Genomic DNA, 20,069 nt, shown 5'->3' on the forward strand with positions numbered 1-20,069 from the left:
CCCCCCCCCCCCCCCACCCCTGAGACTCAAACCCTCTCATTTTTCTTAAAGATTCATAGCTTAGCTGCTCAGCTGTTCTGTCATGGTTGTAGTGTTACATGCTTTATTAGATGGCTAAGTCTGTAGCAGTAATGTAGTCAGTCATGCTGCCCATACACGGGCAGTGAGGTCTTTGCTCTGTGTGCCGGCCTGTGGGTGGGTGGGAGGATCTTCAGGGACCGAAGCTGCAGGAGAGGAGCAGCTGTGACGACATTTACAGTCTGACACTGTGTCTTTATATTTCCTACTACTACTTTCTTATCTTTTCTGCTCTTTTCCCTGCTCTTTTCTGGAGCAGTGTTATTTTTTGTGTCCCTCTCTCTCTGAGGAGTTACCAGCTGTATAGTGTTTTAGTGGTTGGCAGGATCCATGACCTAGTTAAATATGGACTGAGAACAGGAAACTGAAGAGGAATGAATGGCAAATGGGAGCTCGACTCGCTTTTTTTTTTTTCTTTCTGGTCCCGCCTCTGCTTGTCCTTTGAATGCTTTAAAGCTCTTTTACTCTGGCCTCCCATATTGATCAGTGCTTTTTCCAGCCCTTCTTCTTTTTTAAATCCTTGCTGTGTCAGTACCTCCGGGACAGACAAATGGACTTATAATAGAGGGGTTTGACTCTGCAAGTGAGAGCACAGAGAGAGTCGGTGTAGCTTTTTGTTTTTAGGACAACCAATTAGCACAAATATTGGTTGTGCCATTAATTGCTATGCAGGAATAGAAATAGCATTTATTAACACCTTCATTCTTCATTTCATTCTCTCTCAGCTGAAAAGCTTCTGAAGTGTCCCCTTCCTGCCCACTCTCTCTGCACTGGTCATCCTCAGTTGCCTCTTAAATAGCTCAGCACTGTCTGACTCTTTTGTGTAGCCCGTATTCTTGTGTGTCATGTGGATTCTACTGAAGTAGAAATTCACAGGACACAGTGATGCGTTCCCCCCCATGAGCAACCGCAGACCATTGAAGGGGAGACAGCGGGGTGATTTATTTGCTCCTTGCGACACCGCCGCCTGACATCTCCTCCTCCTTCTGGCAGGTGTAATGAGAGCGCTGGTCATGGACAGATGATGGACGTGGAGACGTCGTACTCGGACTTCATCAACTGTGATCGCACAGGCCGCAGGAACGCAGTGCCCGACATCACGGGGGAGGGGACAGTAGCGGCCAGCACCAGTGAACTCACCAAAGACCTGGCAGAGATGGATCTGAAGGCTGCAGGTCAGTAAACTCACCTCTGAATACATGTGTAATAATAATAATAATGTGTAAAAACAAAGGAGATATGCAGACATCTAGATATTTCATTACCATAGTCAAAAGACCAGGGGCCAGTTTCACAAAGATATTTTAAACTTGTCTGTTGTGTTAGACCAGTCTTACCTTTGCTCCTGGATTAGTCTGATGCAAGTTACACAGTTTAAAAGTTGAGACTTGTAAGAAAATGTTTTTAGTTTTGAAATCTGTTAGTGCTTCAGCTCTGTGACTCATAGTGAAATCCTCCAGTTCAAGTGTATTATTCAGATATTATCTCCCACCACCGCTTGTACTTTATGGCTAGTGATGAACTGTTATTTACCCCAAAATATAAAAACAAAAACCTTCAGCCACCTTACCACCAGGCTGAGACCCATGGTTCCATGATAACAAATCCATGAAGCCTGCTGACTAGTGACAAAAGGAAGAAGGCTTGGGCTGATAATATCAAACGTTGCAATTTTTCCGTGTATATTCAAAAGCATAAGCACTGAGCTCTGCTACAAGAATGCAGGTCGTTACACTACATTGAGATTTTATGCTACTGGAAGTTTCTTTGTATTGTTACATTGTTCGCTGTTTTTTCCAGTAAAATGTCTGTGTAATTGTTGAATTCCCCTGGAAGGACTACTTTTTCTGCTGACGTCAACAGAGCTGAGTGGTTTGACGCAATTACTCGATTTGAGTAGTCCTAATTTACCCAGAATTCATGGCAGATTGGGCCTCCTGAAGATAGTCAAGAGCTTTGTGCAAAGGATGAATTGAGACGTCTTTCTGAAGTCTGAGTTTGGTCTAAGCTGGAGTCAAAGTCAAAGTCTATCTTTGAGAAACCAGCCCCTGGACCTGAAGGCACCAAAATATGAAAACACAGACAAGTGGTGTTGCTCAGATTGTGGTCTCAGTGAGACTGTTTTTTTTTTGTTCCCTCAGCGCTAAACGAGCCATAATGGCAGAACAATGACAGATAGTCTTTGCTTCCTCAACTCTCAGTTGAGTGTCAAGTTGTTAGGAGCAACATGTCTGAATATGACGCACACGTTTCCCAGTCTAACCATTGTGTGTTACATCGTTGTTCTTGCTGACTTCCTTCTCAGTCAAAGCACAAGTTTCCCATGACATGCTAACCAATTTGACTGCAATAAATCAAGCTGCTCCTAACTCTGGTCTGGTGGGAAACCTCAGATTTAGAAATAATCTCATATCATGCTGACACTGTGTTGCTACAGGAAGTTGTAGTTCCTTCCTCAGGATTCTCATTATTTGTTTCTTTCAAAGAGCCTGAAGGCAGATTTATTCCCTGCTGTTGGGAATGCCAAAACTATCGTTGACTGATTTTTGTGCATATTTTTTCCCATGTTTTCCTCCAGAAGGAGATGCGGGGGCCTCCCCAGCCCCTGAGGCAGAGGGCTCCACCAGCCAAGATGCCCAGGGAAGTGGAGGCCCATCCTAAGCTCACCCAGAGACTGAAGGGGGGGAGGGGGGGGGCAGAGCCAAGGAGAGAAGAGTAGAGGAGAGGAAGTAGGTGAAAGTGGAGTAGAGACATGGAGAAAGGAGAGTGTATATTGGTTGTCCTAACTGGACACGAGGACACCTTCGCTCACTGCCGGCCTGTTCGGAGCCTCGGCGGCTCTAAATGTTCGCCTTTTTATTGGATCAGATTGTAACATGAGGAACAGAACAGAGTAGAACTGACAGTTGAGACGCTGCGCTTACGCTTCATACTCTGTTAGTCATTTATATTCCTGACGAGACACGAAAGCACAGAAACTTTGGATTCATGCCTGTGGAGATGGACTGAGCTGAATAGAATTCATTTATAACAACACTCGAAACATCGTTCCAGTCTAATATGGAACTGTGTCATGGAGGGCGTATTCATAATCATCTGTTTGTCATTTTCTTTCTATGTATGTGTTTGTGTGTTTGTGACCCTCTCGTCCTATTTCTTTGTCAAGTCTTTTCTTTTTTTTCAGTAACATAGTCGTCATTATACTGTCGTGTACGGACTTCATATTTATTGCTAAATGTTCAGTGATAACTTTGTGATAGCAATTTTCTTTATGTAATAAAATACTTATGAATTACTGTAACATTTGTATTTTATATTTTTAAGCATAATTAACTTGAGGTGGCGTCGTGCAGGCAGGTTTCTGTTTTATTGAACGCACACACAGGCACAGGGGCTGCAAAGGTAGTGAGTCCTGGCCAAGCAGGATTAATGAGATCAGTGCTGAGTCGTTCCAGAGCCACAAATATTACTGAACGCAGCGTTTGTGTACATTAGGATGGCCACAGGAAGACGGTGTTTACATTTCCACCTCCATTACATTTCCCAGTGTTCCCATTAATCTCTTCAGACAATAAAGAAACAGCAGGGCTGTGTGGATTTTTAGTAATCTTTTTAAGTGCAAGGCCTGAACAAGTTTCCTCTTCATATTCACTTCTTTATATTATCATGCAGATATAGACACTTACAGAGCACTTTATTACATCATACTGATACTGAGTACTCCTTTTGATATCAAAACAGACTCCATTCTTTGTGGCATCGATTCCACAAGATGTTGGAAACTTTCCTCTGAGACTCTGCTCCATGTTGACATGATTGCATCACGTCTTTTCTGCAGATTTATCAGCTGCACATTCATGCTGCCGATATCCTGTTCTACCACCGCCCAAAGGTGTTCTGTTGGATTCAGTTCTGGAGAATTGGGAGGTCACTGAAGTTCACTGAACTCATGAAACCAGTTTGAGACGACGTCTGCTTTGTGACATTTCTGCATTATCCTGCTTGAAGTGGCCATTAGAAGACGGTAAACCTTTCACCCCCAGGCCTCATGTCCAGTCTCTAGGTTGAGCTGATCAGAATGAATTCCTCATCACATCCAGGTTTTCTGTATTCTCTTCATTTCATCACCAACACCACCAGTGTCTAGACCCCAGGGGATTTCCTATACTACACGCAGCATCTCCCCCCTTTCTAATATAGTGACATCATAGTGGGGTCTAACTGTCAAAGACTCACACATCTCTCCTGTTCTGCACATGGCAATAAAAGTTTGCTTGCTTCTCCTGATTGAACTGCTGTTGTGGCCCATCCACCTCAAGGTTGGAGGTGTTCTTCACTCAGAAGCTTCTCTGCTCACCACAGTTGTAGTGAGTGGTTATACGAGTTACTGTCGGCTCCAACCAGTCTTGCCATTTTCCTCTGACCTCTCTAATCAACAAGGTGTTTCCATCCGCCGAACTGCTGCTCATGGGATTATTTTGTTTTTGGCTCCATTCTGAATAACAGCTCTAGAGACTGTTGTGTGAAAATCCAGGAGATCCGCAGTTTCAGAAATACTCCAACCAGCCCGTCTGACACCGACAATCATGATCTTAAAGTCACTGAGGTCACATTTTTTCCTCATTCTGATGTTTGATGTGAAGATTAACTGAAGCTCCTGACCTGTATCTTCATGCTTTGCAGAGCTGCCACTTGATTGACTGATTGGATAATGGCATGAAGAAGCAGGTGCACAGGTGTTAGTTATAAAGTGCTTGATGCTTGATTATCAGCCTAAATAAATAATCTGACACACAGAAACATTTCATAAGAGCTTTTTATTATGGTCATAAATGTTTCTCATAAATGTGAAATTTTCAAAAGAAATGAGAGAGTAATTATCAAATGCAAAACCACAGCAGTCACCAGTGGTTTGTCCATAAACAAAATGACAGTAGTGTGCCACCTAGTGTTCAAATATAAGACTAGACTTTTGGTATTGAGCTGACCTGATGTGTCCTGAGATTTTGCATGTGGTGGGCAACAAGCACTTATGTTTCTGACATTGAATTCCCTGACTTCACTCTTAAACCAAACAATGTATATTCACAGTAAACCATATTTTTCCCTATGGGTCATAAGTTCACAGCTTGCACTGCTTTTATTTTTCCTTCACCTCATGCTTTTACCCTTTACCACAAGTGTTCAGCTTACTATAGTATAATGTTTTATCTATGACAGAGATGATTCCCAAAGATTCTCTGATTCTCTGACTTTATGACAACAGGATGTAAACAGGAGATGAACAATGTATCCAGAGTTTTGATATAAAAAATATTTGCTGATGATGCACAGATACGTGAGGTGAAGGCAGCAGCGATATGATAAACAGCATATATGATATTCTGGTATAGGCTTTATAACTGATTACAAATAAGTAAAAACACATTCCCACGTATCCGGTGGGGAGATTAAGGGTTCAGAGCAATTTCGTCCCTGGGTTAGGTCACGTTTTCTCCTCAGATTTCCCCAGCAGGTTTAAAAGGCAGTGCTCTCTATCATCCCGTAGGCCTCACGCAGTTGCTGGAGGAGCTCTTTCTTCTCCTTCTCAGGCAGGAAGCACGACTCAGCAGACCTGATGTTCTACAAGACACAAGGAGTCAATGAAGAACCATTTTAATGTGCTTTAAGGTAATTAATTCACTTTAAACTAATAGTTTGATGTTATAATTGTGTGTACAATGGCCGGTTAGCTTAGCTTAGCACAAAGATTGGAAACGGAGAAACAGCTAGCCTGGCTCTGTCAAAAGGTTAAAATACTCTGTCAGTCAAGATCGATACTGTCCTCATGTCTGTAAAATATGAAGCTACAGCCAATGGCCGGTTAGCTTAGCTTAGCATTAAGACTGGAAACAGCTACCCTGACTCCTGTCAAAAGGTTAAAAAATGTGCCTCCCTGCACCTCTAAAGCTCACTAATTAAAGCATTATATCTCGTTTGTTTAATCTGTACAAGACGGTATAAAAACGGCACCATGAGTTTGCAAGGCAATCAGTGGAGTCTGAAGGAAGTAACCACACCCTGACAAGAAATAGTCTGGTACATAAAATCCCCATCACATTGATCTTTAGAAGTCCTGGTGGGCAGATTTTGTTACTTTTGGACAGAGCCATGCTAACTGGCCAGTATTAATGCTAAGCTAAACTAACCTGCTGCAGGCTGTAGCTTCATATTTAACAGACACGAAAGCAGTATCGATCTTCACGTCTAAAACTCTCAAAAAGCAGATTAGCAAATTTCCCAAAATGTCAAACTATTCCTTTAATGATCTTATGCAAACCTGGTGAACCTGGATGTAAAGTCTTCACACACTGGCCTTTAAGAGCCCAGTTAAATTCTTCTTTCATGTAAGCTTTTGTTCCCGCTTTAATGAGCAGCAGAGAAAGGCATTGCCCTGATTATTCATGCATTTGATCTCACCAGTCGTTTGAATTCCTCCTCAGTGAATCCCATGTACTTTTGTGCGGTGCTGTAGTCGAGGTGCAGGGTTGAGTTGAAGATCAGAGGGTCGTCTGTGTTCAGGGAGTAGTTAGCCTTGTCCTTCCTGAACCTGCACAGCAAAAGGAAATGACAAAAATCCTGAGTGCCCATAATTACTTTAATACAGGTTAATTTAACAGACTACCATGTTGAATGAAAAGCAGCTCACGTGATGACAGGATGCTTGGTGAAGTCTGGGTCGCAGGCACCTGTCAGTTTACTGGAAACAGGACACACCTGCAATCAAAACAGCACAGGAAGCTCTGAGAAACTCTATTACTGCAGCTGTTCTTCTTCCAGTTGTGACACTTAAATCTCCACTAGGGGTCAGTGTATCACTGTGTCACCACTTCGGACTGAGCTACAACTGTATCACTATGATTACCTAATAAAACAACCCCACTTTCTAACTGTAATGATCAAAATTATCAGTGTTGTGATGATGAATAAGCCACAGTACATCTAATTGATTACATAACATGCACATTCCAGCATATTTGCATTTTAATGCAAACACAAATTGGAAACCTTATTGGTGATTCTGCTTCTTGATGAAAATGGTGATGAGTACGAGGAGTTCCTTACCTCAAAGTGCATGTTTTGCGCCAGCAGTTTCTTGTAGAGGGCTTGGTCTTCCAGGGTTCTGTAACCGTGTCCAACACGTTCCGCTTTCAGCACTTCCACAGCCTACAATATCAGATGGGGGTCACGAGGTAGATGCATAAGGTTATAAACCACATGAAAAAAAAAAAAATCTTCCATGTAGCGCATGTCAGCAGAATCTGCAGGCTATTTCTAGAGCAGCACTCGCAACTGTTGTGGCATAGCTGAGCTGTCACTTTGAAGGGTGGCTTGCTTAGAGAGTGGCCCCTTCATTTTGGCAGACAAAGTGCAGTGAGGCCGTGCTGTGGTTTCAGACAAGAGGAGCTTGAGACACAGCGGCTGAGACGGATACAAACAGTAAAAAATAACCACAGTATATGCACGGATACAGATGTATATGTGTTTGCGTGTATTGTGTGCATTTGTTGTTGTGGAGACAACATTTACTCCTTTGTAATTCTAAGACTCTCCCAGTCTGTTCCTTCACCCACTTAAACCCTTAATAGCCAACAAGAAACATAAAACTGTTATTGCTTTTGTTGGATCTCTGCCCAATAGTCTGCCCAGTCATTTCTATTGTTAGTGCGTGACTCCTTTGTTTGTGTAGCCGCCGTTACATGTTCCACCGGGCTGCAAACTGATGACAATTAAGGTCTCAGATGATGCTACCACCCAGTTCAGAAATGTCTCATGTCACTGTTGAGCAGCTTACCTCCTGCACCACAGACGGCGGGCCCACCTCTCCCGCATGAACTGTCCTGTGGATCCCACAGCGCGCTGCTTCCTGTTAACAAAATCAATCATGGACGACATCAGGAATCAAACGGTGCACCTAAACATCTGGCTTTTACATCTGCGCTGCTGCAGCATCTACTGAGGTGATTTTATCATTTAGACAGGTTTTTGTATACACTTGATGTCTTTTGTGTCAGAGGGAGCGAAGTGTTGCTTTGGCTCTGTGACACAGAATAACAAAACAATATCTGAACTGGTTAAACTGTTAAATGAGGAAATTGGTTTTGACATCTGTTTTCATTTCAACATTCCTAACCTTGGATACAACAAGGTTGGCTTGCTTAATCTGCACATATATACTGTATCTGCCTTTATGAAAATAACCCTTAACATTAGTGTGAACTCTGTCAGTTCTGCTTCTTGTTAACTGAAGATTTCCATTTCTTCCATCAATATAGATTCAGCTTGACAGGATCTCAGATCCCCTCTGTACTATAAAGCATATTTATATGGCTCTTATCAAAACCAGATGTTACACAGTGCTTTACAATGAAAACTCAAACAGTAAATATACACAGAAAATCATATTCTCTACACATCTGTACAACATGATGAGAGTAAACTGTATATTTCTGACGTTACTTAAAAAAACCCCAGAATAAATTATATTAGAAATTATAGCAGCCTGCATACACACATAATTACAACACATGCAGACCAAATTACTTGAATTAAATAAAGTTATTAAAAAAAAAAAAAAAAAAAAAGGTTTTTGACAAAAATGCGTTTTCATAGAATATTTAAAAGAACAAGCTGATTTTGCCAATCTGACTTAAATTTAATCGAGCATGATTATGGAAAAATCATTTGAGTGGTATTGTGGCATAAACAAAATACATGCAACATCTGCAGATGCGATACTTGTAAACCATTACGCAACAGCTCTTAATTATTTAGATTTTATGGCCAGTTTATGAATTATTAGCGAACTGTTTGCCTTAAATGACTTTTAACTGGTTGTACTTTAACTTCATTGTGACACAAGCTGGGGCAGTGAGAGTATGCAAGAATTTTTATTGCACACCTACGCTCGCTCGCTCGCTTCATAAAGCATTTTACTGCCCACCTCTACATTATTACTACATTCACACCGATTGTTTGGAGGACACTGCCATTCAAACAACAGCTCTGTGAGTCAGGAATGTACGGCTGACATTTCATGATGTCACTTGGTGGTTAGTGCTGCCATGGTGACAACCCTTTGGCACCTTTGTTTATTTTGGTTCTCGCAACCAGCATGGATAACATATCAGAAATGCAAATAACTAGTAACAGTCAAATGTTGATAAGGACGAAAAACTGTTCACCCTATTCATTTTCATATCTGACTGATACATGTAGTGATACATAGGCTAAACACAGGCTGTCAACACCATCCATCCTCTATCCATGCAAGTAATTCATTTTAGGTCAGACTCGGCCCCCTTGCAGTGTTGTACTGTATTAACTGATTAATCTACCTCATTCATTACGGTACAGGCAAAATCAATTACTTACTGTGGTATTCTCTGAATTAATCAATAAATGCTGTCTGAAAACCAAATTGGATTTTTCTGAGAAGCTTCAGAGGTTAAGAGGAAAATGGTTTGGGAGTATTATGTTTTACTCCCATACTGTGTTGTTTACAGATAAAGTCATTTAAGTCCTCATCTGGCTGAAAAAAAATCAATGTTGATAAGTAAAACTGTCCACCTGACCTCAAACCTGTTTCACAAAGCCACATCAGCAGGTGAGCAGGCTGACACTGACCCTCAGTACCTTCCTACCAAGACTGAGAAATGGTATCAGTGGTAGACAATCAGGTTGGTACAGCTTATAGAGAGCATACAATATATTTAAACTACAGTCTACAGCTGTGCTAGTAAATATCAGCTAATGCTGATATAACAGAGTTTATCATGTTCACCATCTAAGTTAATGTGTTTGCATGCTAACACTGGCTAATTAGCACTCAACACAAACAAAGTACATGGGGGACTTGAATATATGCACCAAATGTCACAGTAATTCATCAAATAATTGTTGAGGCATTTAATATAAGAATATAAATGTGAAGCTCATAGTGGCAAAATGGAGGAAAAATTAGGATATCGCCAAAAACATAAAAACACATCATCTGGGAACCAAGAATGTAAAATAAATTGTGCTAATCTATTTAGAAGATATTGAGATATTGTTCAGGTAGATGTGTGAAAAATTTTACCTCCTGGTGGCGCTAGATAAAAAAATTAAAAGATGACCAAATTTGGCAGCATTCATCCTCTGGGGACCATGAATGCACCAAATGCCAATCTGTCCAATAGTTTTCAAGCTATGTCAGTCTGGACCAAAGTGGTGGACCAGACCAACACTGCCATCTATGCTAGAGTTATCTGAAAAAATCAACTGTCTGTCACAAAGCTGCAGACCAACACTGTTTTTCTTAGCTCATGAAATGTTGATGTTTTAGCTATATATTGTTTTTAAAAGAAAGAACTAATATGTGCTAATATTTGCCTTTTGGCTCCTAGCATGGCTATCGTTTGTAGCATTTCCAAACCATACAGCATCTACAGCCATAAAAACAGAGCTTCAAATTCTTACTAAGGATTCCTGAAAGTTGTTGGTGCGATAAACTGCAGCCATATTTCCATCAGCCTGCAGCCTGTGGGAACACGAGCTGGACTCTGTGACTGTAAAACCTTTTTATAACCTCAAAATTACATCCATTCGCTATCAATAAAAATGATCGCCACTGTACTTTAAAGCCAAGGGAAGCAGTCAACTGATGTATTTACACTGTCTGCTCTTGTCCTCCAGCACACTTTCTTAAACTATATAAGAAATCAGCGGCTTTTTCAAAACGCTCCTCAGCTCCTCATGAAGCGGCAGAAGAAGTTGCTGTTTAGCTGATCATGGTATTATTACCATTAATTGCTGTTGAGTCGGTAACAGTCATTTCTAATTGCTTTGCATGTGATGGTGTAATTAAAACATAGGAAAGAAGGACACACCGAAGGCCACACCTTTTTAATGTCCCTAATGCTTTGACAGAGTTTGTGGGTATTATGCTGATGTCTCAAAAAGCTCACCTCGTAGGCCATCCTGTGTCCTGGATAGGCTTCACAGTTGAGTGACTCATCACCTGCCAGATCGATGGCGACCACTCCCTCGTGGCGATATTTCTTACACAGCTCAACGATGTCCATGGACCAGCCTGGACAATTTAAAACAGACATACATTACTACACAGTTTGGTCCTGACGATTCAAACGCACACATGCAGATGACGTGTGGATGTGGATGAAATGTGATGATACGTTCTAAGCATCATGCTACGTCCATCTGCATCAATCTACAGCTACGACAAGCACAAGACAACACTAACTAACGAACATGCAGTAGTAACTGTATCGGTCTGGTTGACAGTAACCAGGACTGCATCTTAAAGGAATAGTTGGACAGTTTGTGAAATGCGCTTTTTTTGATTTTAAATATGAAGCTGCTGCCAGTAGCCCACTATCGAAGACTTCCAGTCTTTATGCTTAACTAAGCTAACCTGCTTCTGGCAGTAGATTCATTTAAGGTATGAGTGCTCAGTATCAGTAGTCCTTTAATTTGCTGTATCATATCTTGAATTTTAACATGTCATATGCATGTTTTTACATGCAATCTCCCAGATCATGATTATCTAGATTCACATGCATACTAAGCTGCCTAGCGTTTAAACATGAACAAAACAGCTTGTGCAATTTGATATTTTCTTAAAATAGTCCTGTTCCTATCTATAATGACAAAATCAGATATCCTCCATACAGGAAGTCTCTCGCATAGAGATCCCCTGAGGAATTACAGCATGTTATGCTCAATTATTTTTGCAAAATGGAGATATGAACTGCACTTGGCTGTTGGGTTGTATAGGAAACAGCTGCATGAGCGGAGTAGAGCATATTCAAGACAAATCACTACAGTTACTGCTGCTGCTGATACAGCAACAACTCATGTTACTACAGTTACTTTGGTACAGCTTACACACTGCGCATAGTGAATGGCACAGCTGCTGTTATTGGTATTGGCAATACTACTCCAACTACCACTAATTCTAGGCTACTAATATAGCTTGTATTAATACTGTCCTGTGAAAACTATGTGTCTCCAAGACATCAGCTTCTCCTGAGATAAGAAAAGCAGTGCTGGTTTCAGCTTTGTAAAAAAGTCTTTTTTTTTAGCAATACTGATTACGTGGCTCTAGGAATGTTGTTGGTCCATCAACTTTCTCCAGACTGAAATGTCTCAGCAGCTACTGGACGGATTGCCATGAAACTGTATGCAGACATTCATATCTTAAAAACTATTGGATGAATTGCAGTGTAATATAGAACAGACATATTCATGTTCTTCTCAGGATAACTCCTAATGTTAGCATTTAGCTCTAAGCACTACTTTGCCTAATTCCAGCCTCACACAGCCGCAGCAGGACCGTAGGCTCTTAATCCTTAATCAATTTGTTATTTGGCTAAAAAGAAAAAGAAAAAAAAGGATAATTTTCTCAACCCATTGTGTTTATGTTTGTTACCAAATTTGGAGATGCATGGATTTCACAGGATATAGCAACAATATGCAACTTATGTTATTGTAAGAATATTAAGGGTTTATAAGTATATTGTGGTTTTCTGTTCCCCTGCTCATTATGTAATGACAATAACTGAGGAAGAGCTTTCAGGAAGGAAGACAGAACAGTAAGGAACCTTATCTCAGAAGGTTGTTTTGGTAGACAGGAGCATGAACAGTTCATTACTTGGCATGTGGCGCATGCAGCATAGAATGGACCTGGCTTTGATATTGAAGGCCCTCTCCCCCTCGCTGAGGCCCTCGTTAACCACGTGCACCACCTCATCTGGGCTCAGGTCACCTCTGAGTAAAGAAAACACAAAGACAATGAAAATATGCAATGACCTAAATTAAATGTGTCCTTCCTTGAGAGCAGAACACAGGAATCACCAAAGGCTGCAGATATTCGTATAAACACTTACTCTTTCTGGTCCCATGGAATGGGATCCACTTTAGTGTTAGCCAGAAAATGTGGACTGTATCTGACCTCGACATAAATCACTCCTTCTTTCGCTTTGTCCTCAACAAATTCATAGGCTATCCTCTTTATGGCCTCTCTGTCTCCACTGAAACAGAAGAAGAACACAGAATGATTACCCTTTGGCTCTGATAAACATATCTCAGTGATAATAAATAAAACCATTAGTCACTGCTAATCCATTATCTAAACTGTGATGGTTTGGAGATGAGCAATATAAGCATTTACACAGTGTAACTGATATAATTATATTGATTTCATTTAGACACCTTCTCCACATCTATGTGCAACATATGTTAATGTGATGGTTGAAATAAAGGCTTCATTAGATTATGATGTATAGAAGTACAGGAATAAATGTCTACCAGGGATTGTACAAAAATTACTAGTGTGGGTAGTTTGACTTTCTGGGAGAGCAGGAGAGGGTCTTTAAATTCTGGATCTATATTTCATTTCAGATTTCACTTCTGTCAAAAATTTTAAAACAAATAAATATAATAATTAAATGAATATAATAAATGTAAAAAATAAGTATAGTAGCCCTGGTGATAATGACGTGTTTGGTCTTAACAATCCTGTCTCTGCATTGGGGCATTAAAATGTGTCATGATTAAAGTTCAGAGCCAAAACTTGCCATCTTCTTCTACTAATTGTTGAATCCAGATTGAATATTAATATTATTAGTTAATGAACTCACACGTTGTTCAGTCCTGGGTCTGAACACATACACTTCACGTTATGTCAGTTCTTCTGCAGGTAACAAAATGTTACCAAGATTTTTTTATTTTTGTTTATGCACAGAAACATGTGCATTGAAATCAAATATGCTAATCAGAGCTGCAACAATCAGTCAATTAATTGATTAGACAATCGTCAGAAAATTAATCACTAACTATTGTGATAATGGAGTAATTGTAAAGCAATTTTTCAAGGAAATATGCAAAACATTCTGTTATTCTTTCATCCTCAATGTGTGGAGTTGCAGCTTTTTGTTGTCTTGTGATAGTAAAGCTGAATATCTTTGGGTTTTAGAACTAAATAAGCAAAATGAAGACATCACCTTGGGCTTCAAAAACCAAACGATTCATCAGCAAAATAATTGGCAGATAATCAAAATTATTGTTGGTTGCAGCCCTACGGCTTCCAGAAGTCAGGGTGAGGCGGCAACAAAAAAATAGTTCTTTGGAGGTTTTTATTAACACAGTCCCTGACCTTGTAGTTAAAACATTTTATAACTAAAACATTTCTGTCTCTTTCCCATTTCCCAGTGAATCCCAGCTTCAGTTCCCTCTTTCCTTTAGACTCAGCAGCAGTTTCTGCCTCCACATCACGTGACGGAGAACAACACCGCTTCCAGCATTTACACTGAAAATGAATGCTCATCGCACAGATCTGAATGCCTGTTGTTCTCCACCCCCCCATCCCCCCCCAACACACACACCGACACATCACCACCAAGCTCATACAACAATTCTGCATGAGCTAAACTCAGCTAGCAAGTTCCCTGTGTTGTTGAAGCTGTAGTGCACACAAGGCTTTCAAGAGCCTTGATACAGAAGGGTCCATTCAGCACAACTGCACGCTGCAGTCCGGCCACTACACACCGCCATTGTTGAAAGCTTTTACGGCCATTGAGTATCTGAAAGACTGTATTTGGTCTTTTCTATACAGTTCACTGGAGGACTAAATATAAGACAGAATGACACCGGAAAGGCTGTTAGTGTGGTCTCCAAGGTGACACTTGATCTCGATAATGATGTGTTCCTGTTCCCCATTAATCGTGCTATATTGCACAATCTCGCTGTGTCTTACATCCCAATACGATTGATCACAAAGTACACTACGCACTCTAAAACTTTGACCCTCATTGTAAACACTCCTGTGACACTAATGAGGTTGACCATGACTCTTAATCACTCAGATCTTGCTCTTTGCCCTAACTGTCACGTGCTCGGCAAGAAAACACCTTTGGTAATTGTGAAACTACATCATTAAAGACGACATGTCAGCACTTACGCAACCACATGCATGTACTCAGCGAACTTGCCCAAGAACTTAGTGAGGGTGGCAGGCTCTTCGAGAATGATAACCGATGTCAAGTCCTCCACGGTATTTGCTGGCAGAAAGATGCCGCGTTTCCTAGAAGGAAAAAAAGAGGTCAAGGACAGTGCTGAAATTTGTACCAGGAATGTGTTTCGTTCCCTAGTTGAGCTGATTTGTTCTGCTCTCTTAAAAGAAACATTGAACAGAGGCCTGTTGTTTGTGTGATGTAGTGAAGCCTGAGCTACTGACTTGACAGCTGAATTAAATAATGCTATTCCAGGATTTATTTAGCCTATTGGAAAATTATCTTCTGAAAATACACGTACAGATTTTAACTTTAGAGACCACCGGCACCGGCTTGTTGAGGCGGATACAAATCGAGAGTTACAGCTGCTCTAATCTATATTTTTGACATTACCAGTGGGTCGCATAACTATTTGTAATGTGAAAGGTGTTATCATGACAAATCCACACCCGACTCTGAAGTCCCCCCTCGGCTCTACGGAGCACTTGAGCGTGTTTTGGTTCACTCTCACCACTCGTTGTTTCCAGATACATAGTGCACACAGTGTAGTATTTAGCAGCTAAAGAGCCACACATTTCTCTCAGAGGCTGGTTTAGACCAAAAACAGAGCTAGAAGGAGAATCATAGACCCAAATATAGTTGATGTCATATATTACAATTACAGTATTACATGAAATTTACATCTCCCACTATAGTTGCCTCTGCTTGGCACGCAACACGTGTGTGTCTGTCAGATCATTTAAATGTGGTTATTGAAGAATTACATTGTTATGTAACGATGACAGTTTCAAATCACCTGCAGAATTCTAATGAAGTGAAAAGGAAACTAACTTACTTGGCAATATCAAGAATAGTCTGCACCCTGATAGCTCCATCGAGGTGCACATGCAGCTCAACCTGTGGATGATAATAAATAATTAATCAGATATGGATGTTTCCATACATCTGAGTCTGAGTGTAGTTCAGAAGAGAAGAGCAGAAACATGTCAGATACCAAGTAGTGTTAAAAAGAGAGCAAGCAGCAGGAGAGAGAAGTGACTGTGCTGCAGTTCAATGTTCTGGCTGCAGCTCATCATGAATGCAGAACGCGTGACTGGGCAACAAGTGGTGGAAAGGCCAGGGGTGCCAGCGAGGGGTCAAAGAAGGGTAAGTGTTCTGGCTCTTCTTCCATCGCTGAGAGACCTGATTTATCCTTGCAGATGACACCCATAAATCTCTGCTCCTCCTTACAGCTTAGGCCTAAACTATGCTCATTAGTCCAAGTGAGATTCCAATTAGAAGTTCCCTACTGGAGACTTTTAATTCTAATCTCTGGTTGGAAGTGATGAAGAAGAAGAAAATGAGCACAGTTATGGAAATCAGCCCCTAAATTAAGGTTCCTAATGTGCACTGAAAGAAGCAGCTGAGAACAGCTATTTCAAAGTTTAATCTTTTCTCATAATGTCTCATGTTTATTCTTGATTATATTTTGCCTTCTTTTTCTGCCTTGTAATTCTACCTTAAAGGCCCTCAAATCACCAAAATGAGTCACTTTGGTATCGTTCTTTCCAGCTTTGCTTATGTCTGTCTATTTATATAATTTTGTAATGTTATAGTCTAATTTTATTTACAGAATTGAATTACAGATTCAATGATTATTTTCATGCTGCACTTGTGAAGAAACACTGTATTAGAAACAGCCTTTCCTATTACAGTCCACAAATACAACAACAAATAGTCCATGAAAACCGGAGCAGAAAACAAAGCTACAACATTATCCTGCAACATAAAGTCAGACAAGCCTCCTGTTGTCTCCTTCCATCCACTCATTCTATAAAACTTCACTGGTGTTTATATTGGACTTACTGGGAACTGTACTGAAGTCCTGAACTCACTCTGCTGCTCTGCTCCTCGTGTCGGCTGTCTGCAGAGTCACTGCTGCTAAATGCACAACTATTTAAAGCAATATGTATTTTTCTGGATTTTAATTTCTTTAACTCCTTATGTTGTTGCTTTTTTTTAATGTTTTTATTCGTGTAAAATGAGTGAGGCAGGCACTGACTGGCTGACAGCTGTGGAGGAAGACAGATGTGAAGGAGCTGACAGCCTGCTGCACTGGGCCAATCACCAATCACCTCTCTCTCTCTCTCTCTCCGTTTGTCTGTTTCTCCCTGGTGTTTTATTTTTCCCACATTTTTTGTAGCAGCCCATCGGGAAAAGTCCCGATTCTCCCATCCCGTCATAGCACACTGGAGGAATCATAATGTATATGGATTAAATCACCTCAAAGAAGTTGTTAGAGTGTGAAACTAATCTGTGTATCAAATAGTCAACTACACCTCCCGTTCTTGGGCTTTAAACTGCTTTAAAGTTCATGATCTTTGTTTATTTTTCTAAAAAAGATACTGAAGCCAAGAAGCTGTTTATACAAATGAAAAAAACTCCATAAATGTGAAGCTGTTTATCTTCTTCTCTCCATAACACAAGCCTTTAATTAGTGAAACATATTTCCATCCAACTTTATCATTAACATTCTTTGGTGAAATGTCCTCAGTCAAAAAGTGCACAACAATGTCGAGAGTGTCAAACAATTCACAAGTAAAAGGAAATGTGCAGGATTCTCACAGGAAATCAAATTGAATGATTTATTGTTCCTGAATTAATTTATTTGTTGCAATAAAAGCTCAAGTTGTGAATCATATTGTTTAAAAGTCCGAGTTAAAAATGAACATCTTTGATGGAAAAAGAACGACATTAGCCACCAGCCGTCAACAAACCAAATATTTCTGGTGCATTTTGACTAGAGCTGAAACAATTATTAGATGAACCAATTAAGGAATCAACAGAAAATTAATTAGCAACAATTTTGAAGATGAAATGATTTAGTCTTTTTAAAAAAAAAAAAAAAAAAATTACCAAACACTTGCTTCAGCTTTCAAATGAGCTTTAAACTCAGGTTTTTCATCATTTTCTGACGAAGAAAAAGATCATTAAATTAAGCAGAAGAAATAATCATCAGATTCACAGACAAACGACAGTTTCCCAGAATCCCTGGTGAAGTCTTCAGAAGTCGTGTTTTTCCAGAACAGTGTAAAACACAAACATGCTCCGTTTACAGTGATGTCATGATGATATTGATGATTCAGTTTACAACTTTGATATTTCATTAATTCCTCCTCTGCAACCAGCTGCAGAAAAGTTACGATTTGCTGCCTCTCTATTGGACTTGTATAGATCACTTGGAAACTGAAGGTAATTTTTCACCATGTTCTGATGATGTTTGAACCAAGGGATTAACTGATTGATAAAGAAAATAACCTGTAATAACCTGTTACTATATTATGAATACACTAGTCAGTTGCAGCACTAGTTATAACTAACTGTTGATCAGACCTGCTTCCTTATCACCTTGTCTTTATAGAACATAAAAGCACGTACATGCTGTACAGCTGTGTCCAGCTGTGTGTGAGTGCAAAACATTGAGGTCATATGTTTCTACTCACAGTGACAGTTTGAATCCATATGGTTTACATGTGTTTTCTTCTGTTAAAAGCCTGATGTGACACTGGAGCATCAGAGCTGCTATAGACTGAGAACAGCTGGTTAACTCATCTGCAACGTCAGGAAATCCTGCAGCAGTTCTTTCAGTACACACCACACTTCCTGTGGCACATTGTGGAAACATATATAAGTATAAGATTATTCTCGTAGTTTTAATCTGCAGCCCAGCAGTGTGGTATCGTGCAACAGCCTCTGGTTAACTGATTGATTAAAGATGATTGAAGATGTATGTGGGATAATACCTCACAAACTGTGTTCCTAAGAAGGTGATAATAAGTGATCAGACCTCAGATGGGCACTGTTGCATAATTCTGTGAAGCAACAAAATATAGTAGTATAGGATAGTTAATATAGTTATAGTATAGTAGTTAATATCTGTAATCAGTTTATGCAGTTTCCATCGGTGCACAAGCTTCTTTACTTGTCGATATTTGTCATTCAGTAATGTTCATCTGATGCATCTGAAACAGAACAGAGTCGCACTGAAAGCAGAATCTGCTCAATCATCTTCAAAATTATTAATATTAATTAATATATACAGTAACTATTTTCTGATATTTCATAAACAAACCAATGTGCCGATTAATGAAGAAAACAGTCTGCACATGAGCAATGAAAATAATAGAAGCAGCTCTAATCAACTGTGCAGATTTTCTGTTTTCTTTTCTGTCTCTTAGTGTCTCATTAATAGTAAATTGAATTTCTCCGGGTTAGTTGGATAAAACAAGACATTGAAAGATGTCTCCTTGGGTTTTAGACACATGTGATGGACCATTCTTACTGTTTTGTACAGACAAACGATTAATCACGAAATGATGATTGATGATTTAATCTTCAATTAAAGGGATCATTAGTTTCTGCCCTACTTTAGTCAGGTTTAGTTTTTTATGAGTAATATAGTTTATGTTTGTCATTAATTACATTAACCTGATCCGGCTGTGACCCTGAACCCGAAGCTCACTGACACAGTCTGGTCAATCTAACTAAAAATTTATAAAAATTTATAATCACACAACTGATTCGATCACTGATGAGTTCATTTTCTATCAAAAATGTCAAATATTTCATGTTTCCAGCTTCTCCAATGTGAAGATGCTTTGATCTGTTTTGGGTTGTTGAACTGACAATCGGACAAAACGAGACATAAAATAAACCAAACGATTAACCAATTCATTGAGAAAGTTATCAGTAGATTAATCAATAATGAAAACATTCCTTATTCCATAATAACACAGTGTAATAACCCTGTAGCAGCATATGGAGCAGGACGGTGAACACGTGAAGGTTTCTGCAGCAGACAATGAACCCATGAGTGGAATCAATTCTACTACAGCAAATTAATATTTAATGAGATTATCTCTGCCACTCCCTGAGGTCTCCCCTCACACACACTTCACC

The 20,069-nt window shown here is 39.9% G+C and overlaps 2 protein-coding genes across 5 annotated transcripts in view; one reads left to right on the top strand and one right to left on the bottom strand.

Moving 5' to 3' along the window:
- The window catches only part of pkig (protein kinase (cAMP-dependent, catalytic) inhibitor gamma), a 24,110-nt gene extending 20,731 nt beyond the window's left edge, over nt 1-3,379 (top strand). For all 4 annotated transcript variants that reach the window (XM_023392937.1, XM_087170088.1, XM_023392936.2 and 1 more), the window contains exons 2-3: nt 1,072-1,253; nt 2,657-3,379. In XM_023392937.1, the coding sequence (XP_023248705.1) occupies nt 1,100-1,253; nt 2,657-2,739 (237 nt within the window). In that variant the 5' untranslated portion in view covers nt 1,072-1,099 and the 3' untranslated portion in view covers nt 2,740-3,379. The remainder of the gene's footprint in view (nt 1-1,071; nt 1,254-2,656) is intronic.
- A 1,497-nt stretch (nt 3,380-4,876) lies between these two features.
- ada (adenosine deaminase) overlaps nt 4,877-20,069 on the bottom strand; it is a 16,122-nt gene continuing 929 nt past the window's right edge. Inside the window, exons 2-11 of the mRNA XM_023392933.2 lie at nt 15,967-16,028; nt 15,080-15,202; nt 13,008-13,151; nt 12,773-12,888; nt 11,067-11,191; nt 7,913-7,984; nt 7,183-7,284; nt 6,767-6,834; nt 6,538-6,667; nt 4,877-5,700 (exon numbers count right to left, since the gene is read on the bottom strand). Of these exons, the coding sequence (XP_023248701.2) occupies nt 5,596-5,700; nt 6,538-6,667; nt 6,767-6,834; nt 7,183-7,284; nt 7,913-7,984; nt 11,067-11,191; nt 12,773-12,888; nt 13,008-13,151; nt 15,080-15,202; nt 15,967-16,028 (1,047 nt within the window). The 3' untranslated portion in view covers nt 4,877-5,595. The remainder of the gene's footprint in view (nt 5,701-6,537; nt 6,668-6,766; nt 6,835-7,182; nt 7,285-7,912; nt 7,985-11,066; nt 11,192-12,772; nt 12,889-13,007; nt 13,152-15,079; nt 15,203-15,966; nt 16,029-20,069) is intronic.

This window comes from Seriola lalandi, unplaced genomic scaffold (genome assembly GCF_002814215.2).
Source record: "Seriola lalandi dorsalis isolate HSWRI2012SDOR001 ecotype SW California unplaced genomic scaffold, Sedor1 jcf7180002054927, whole genome shotgun sequence".
NCBI classification, from domain to species: domain Eukaryota; kingdom Metazoa; phylum Chordata; class Actinopteri; order Carangiformes; family Carangidae; genus Seriola; species Seriola lalandi.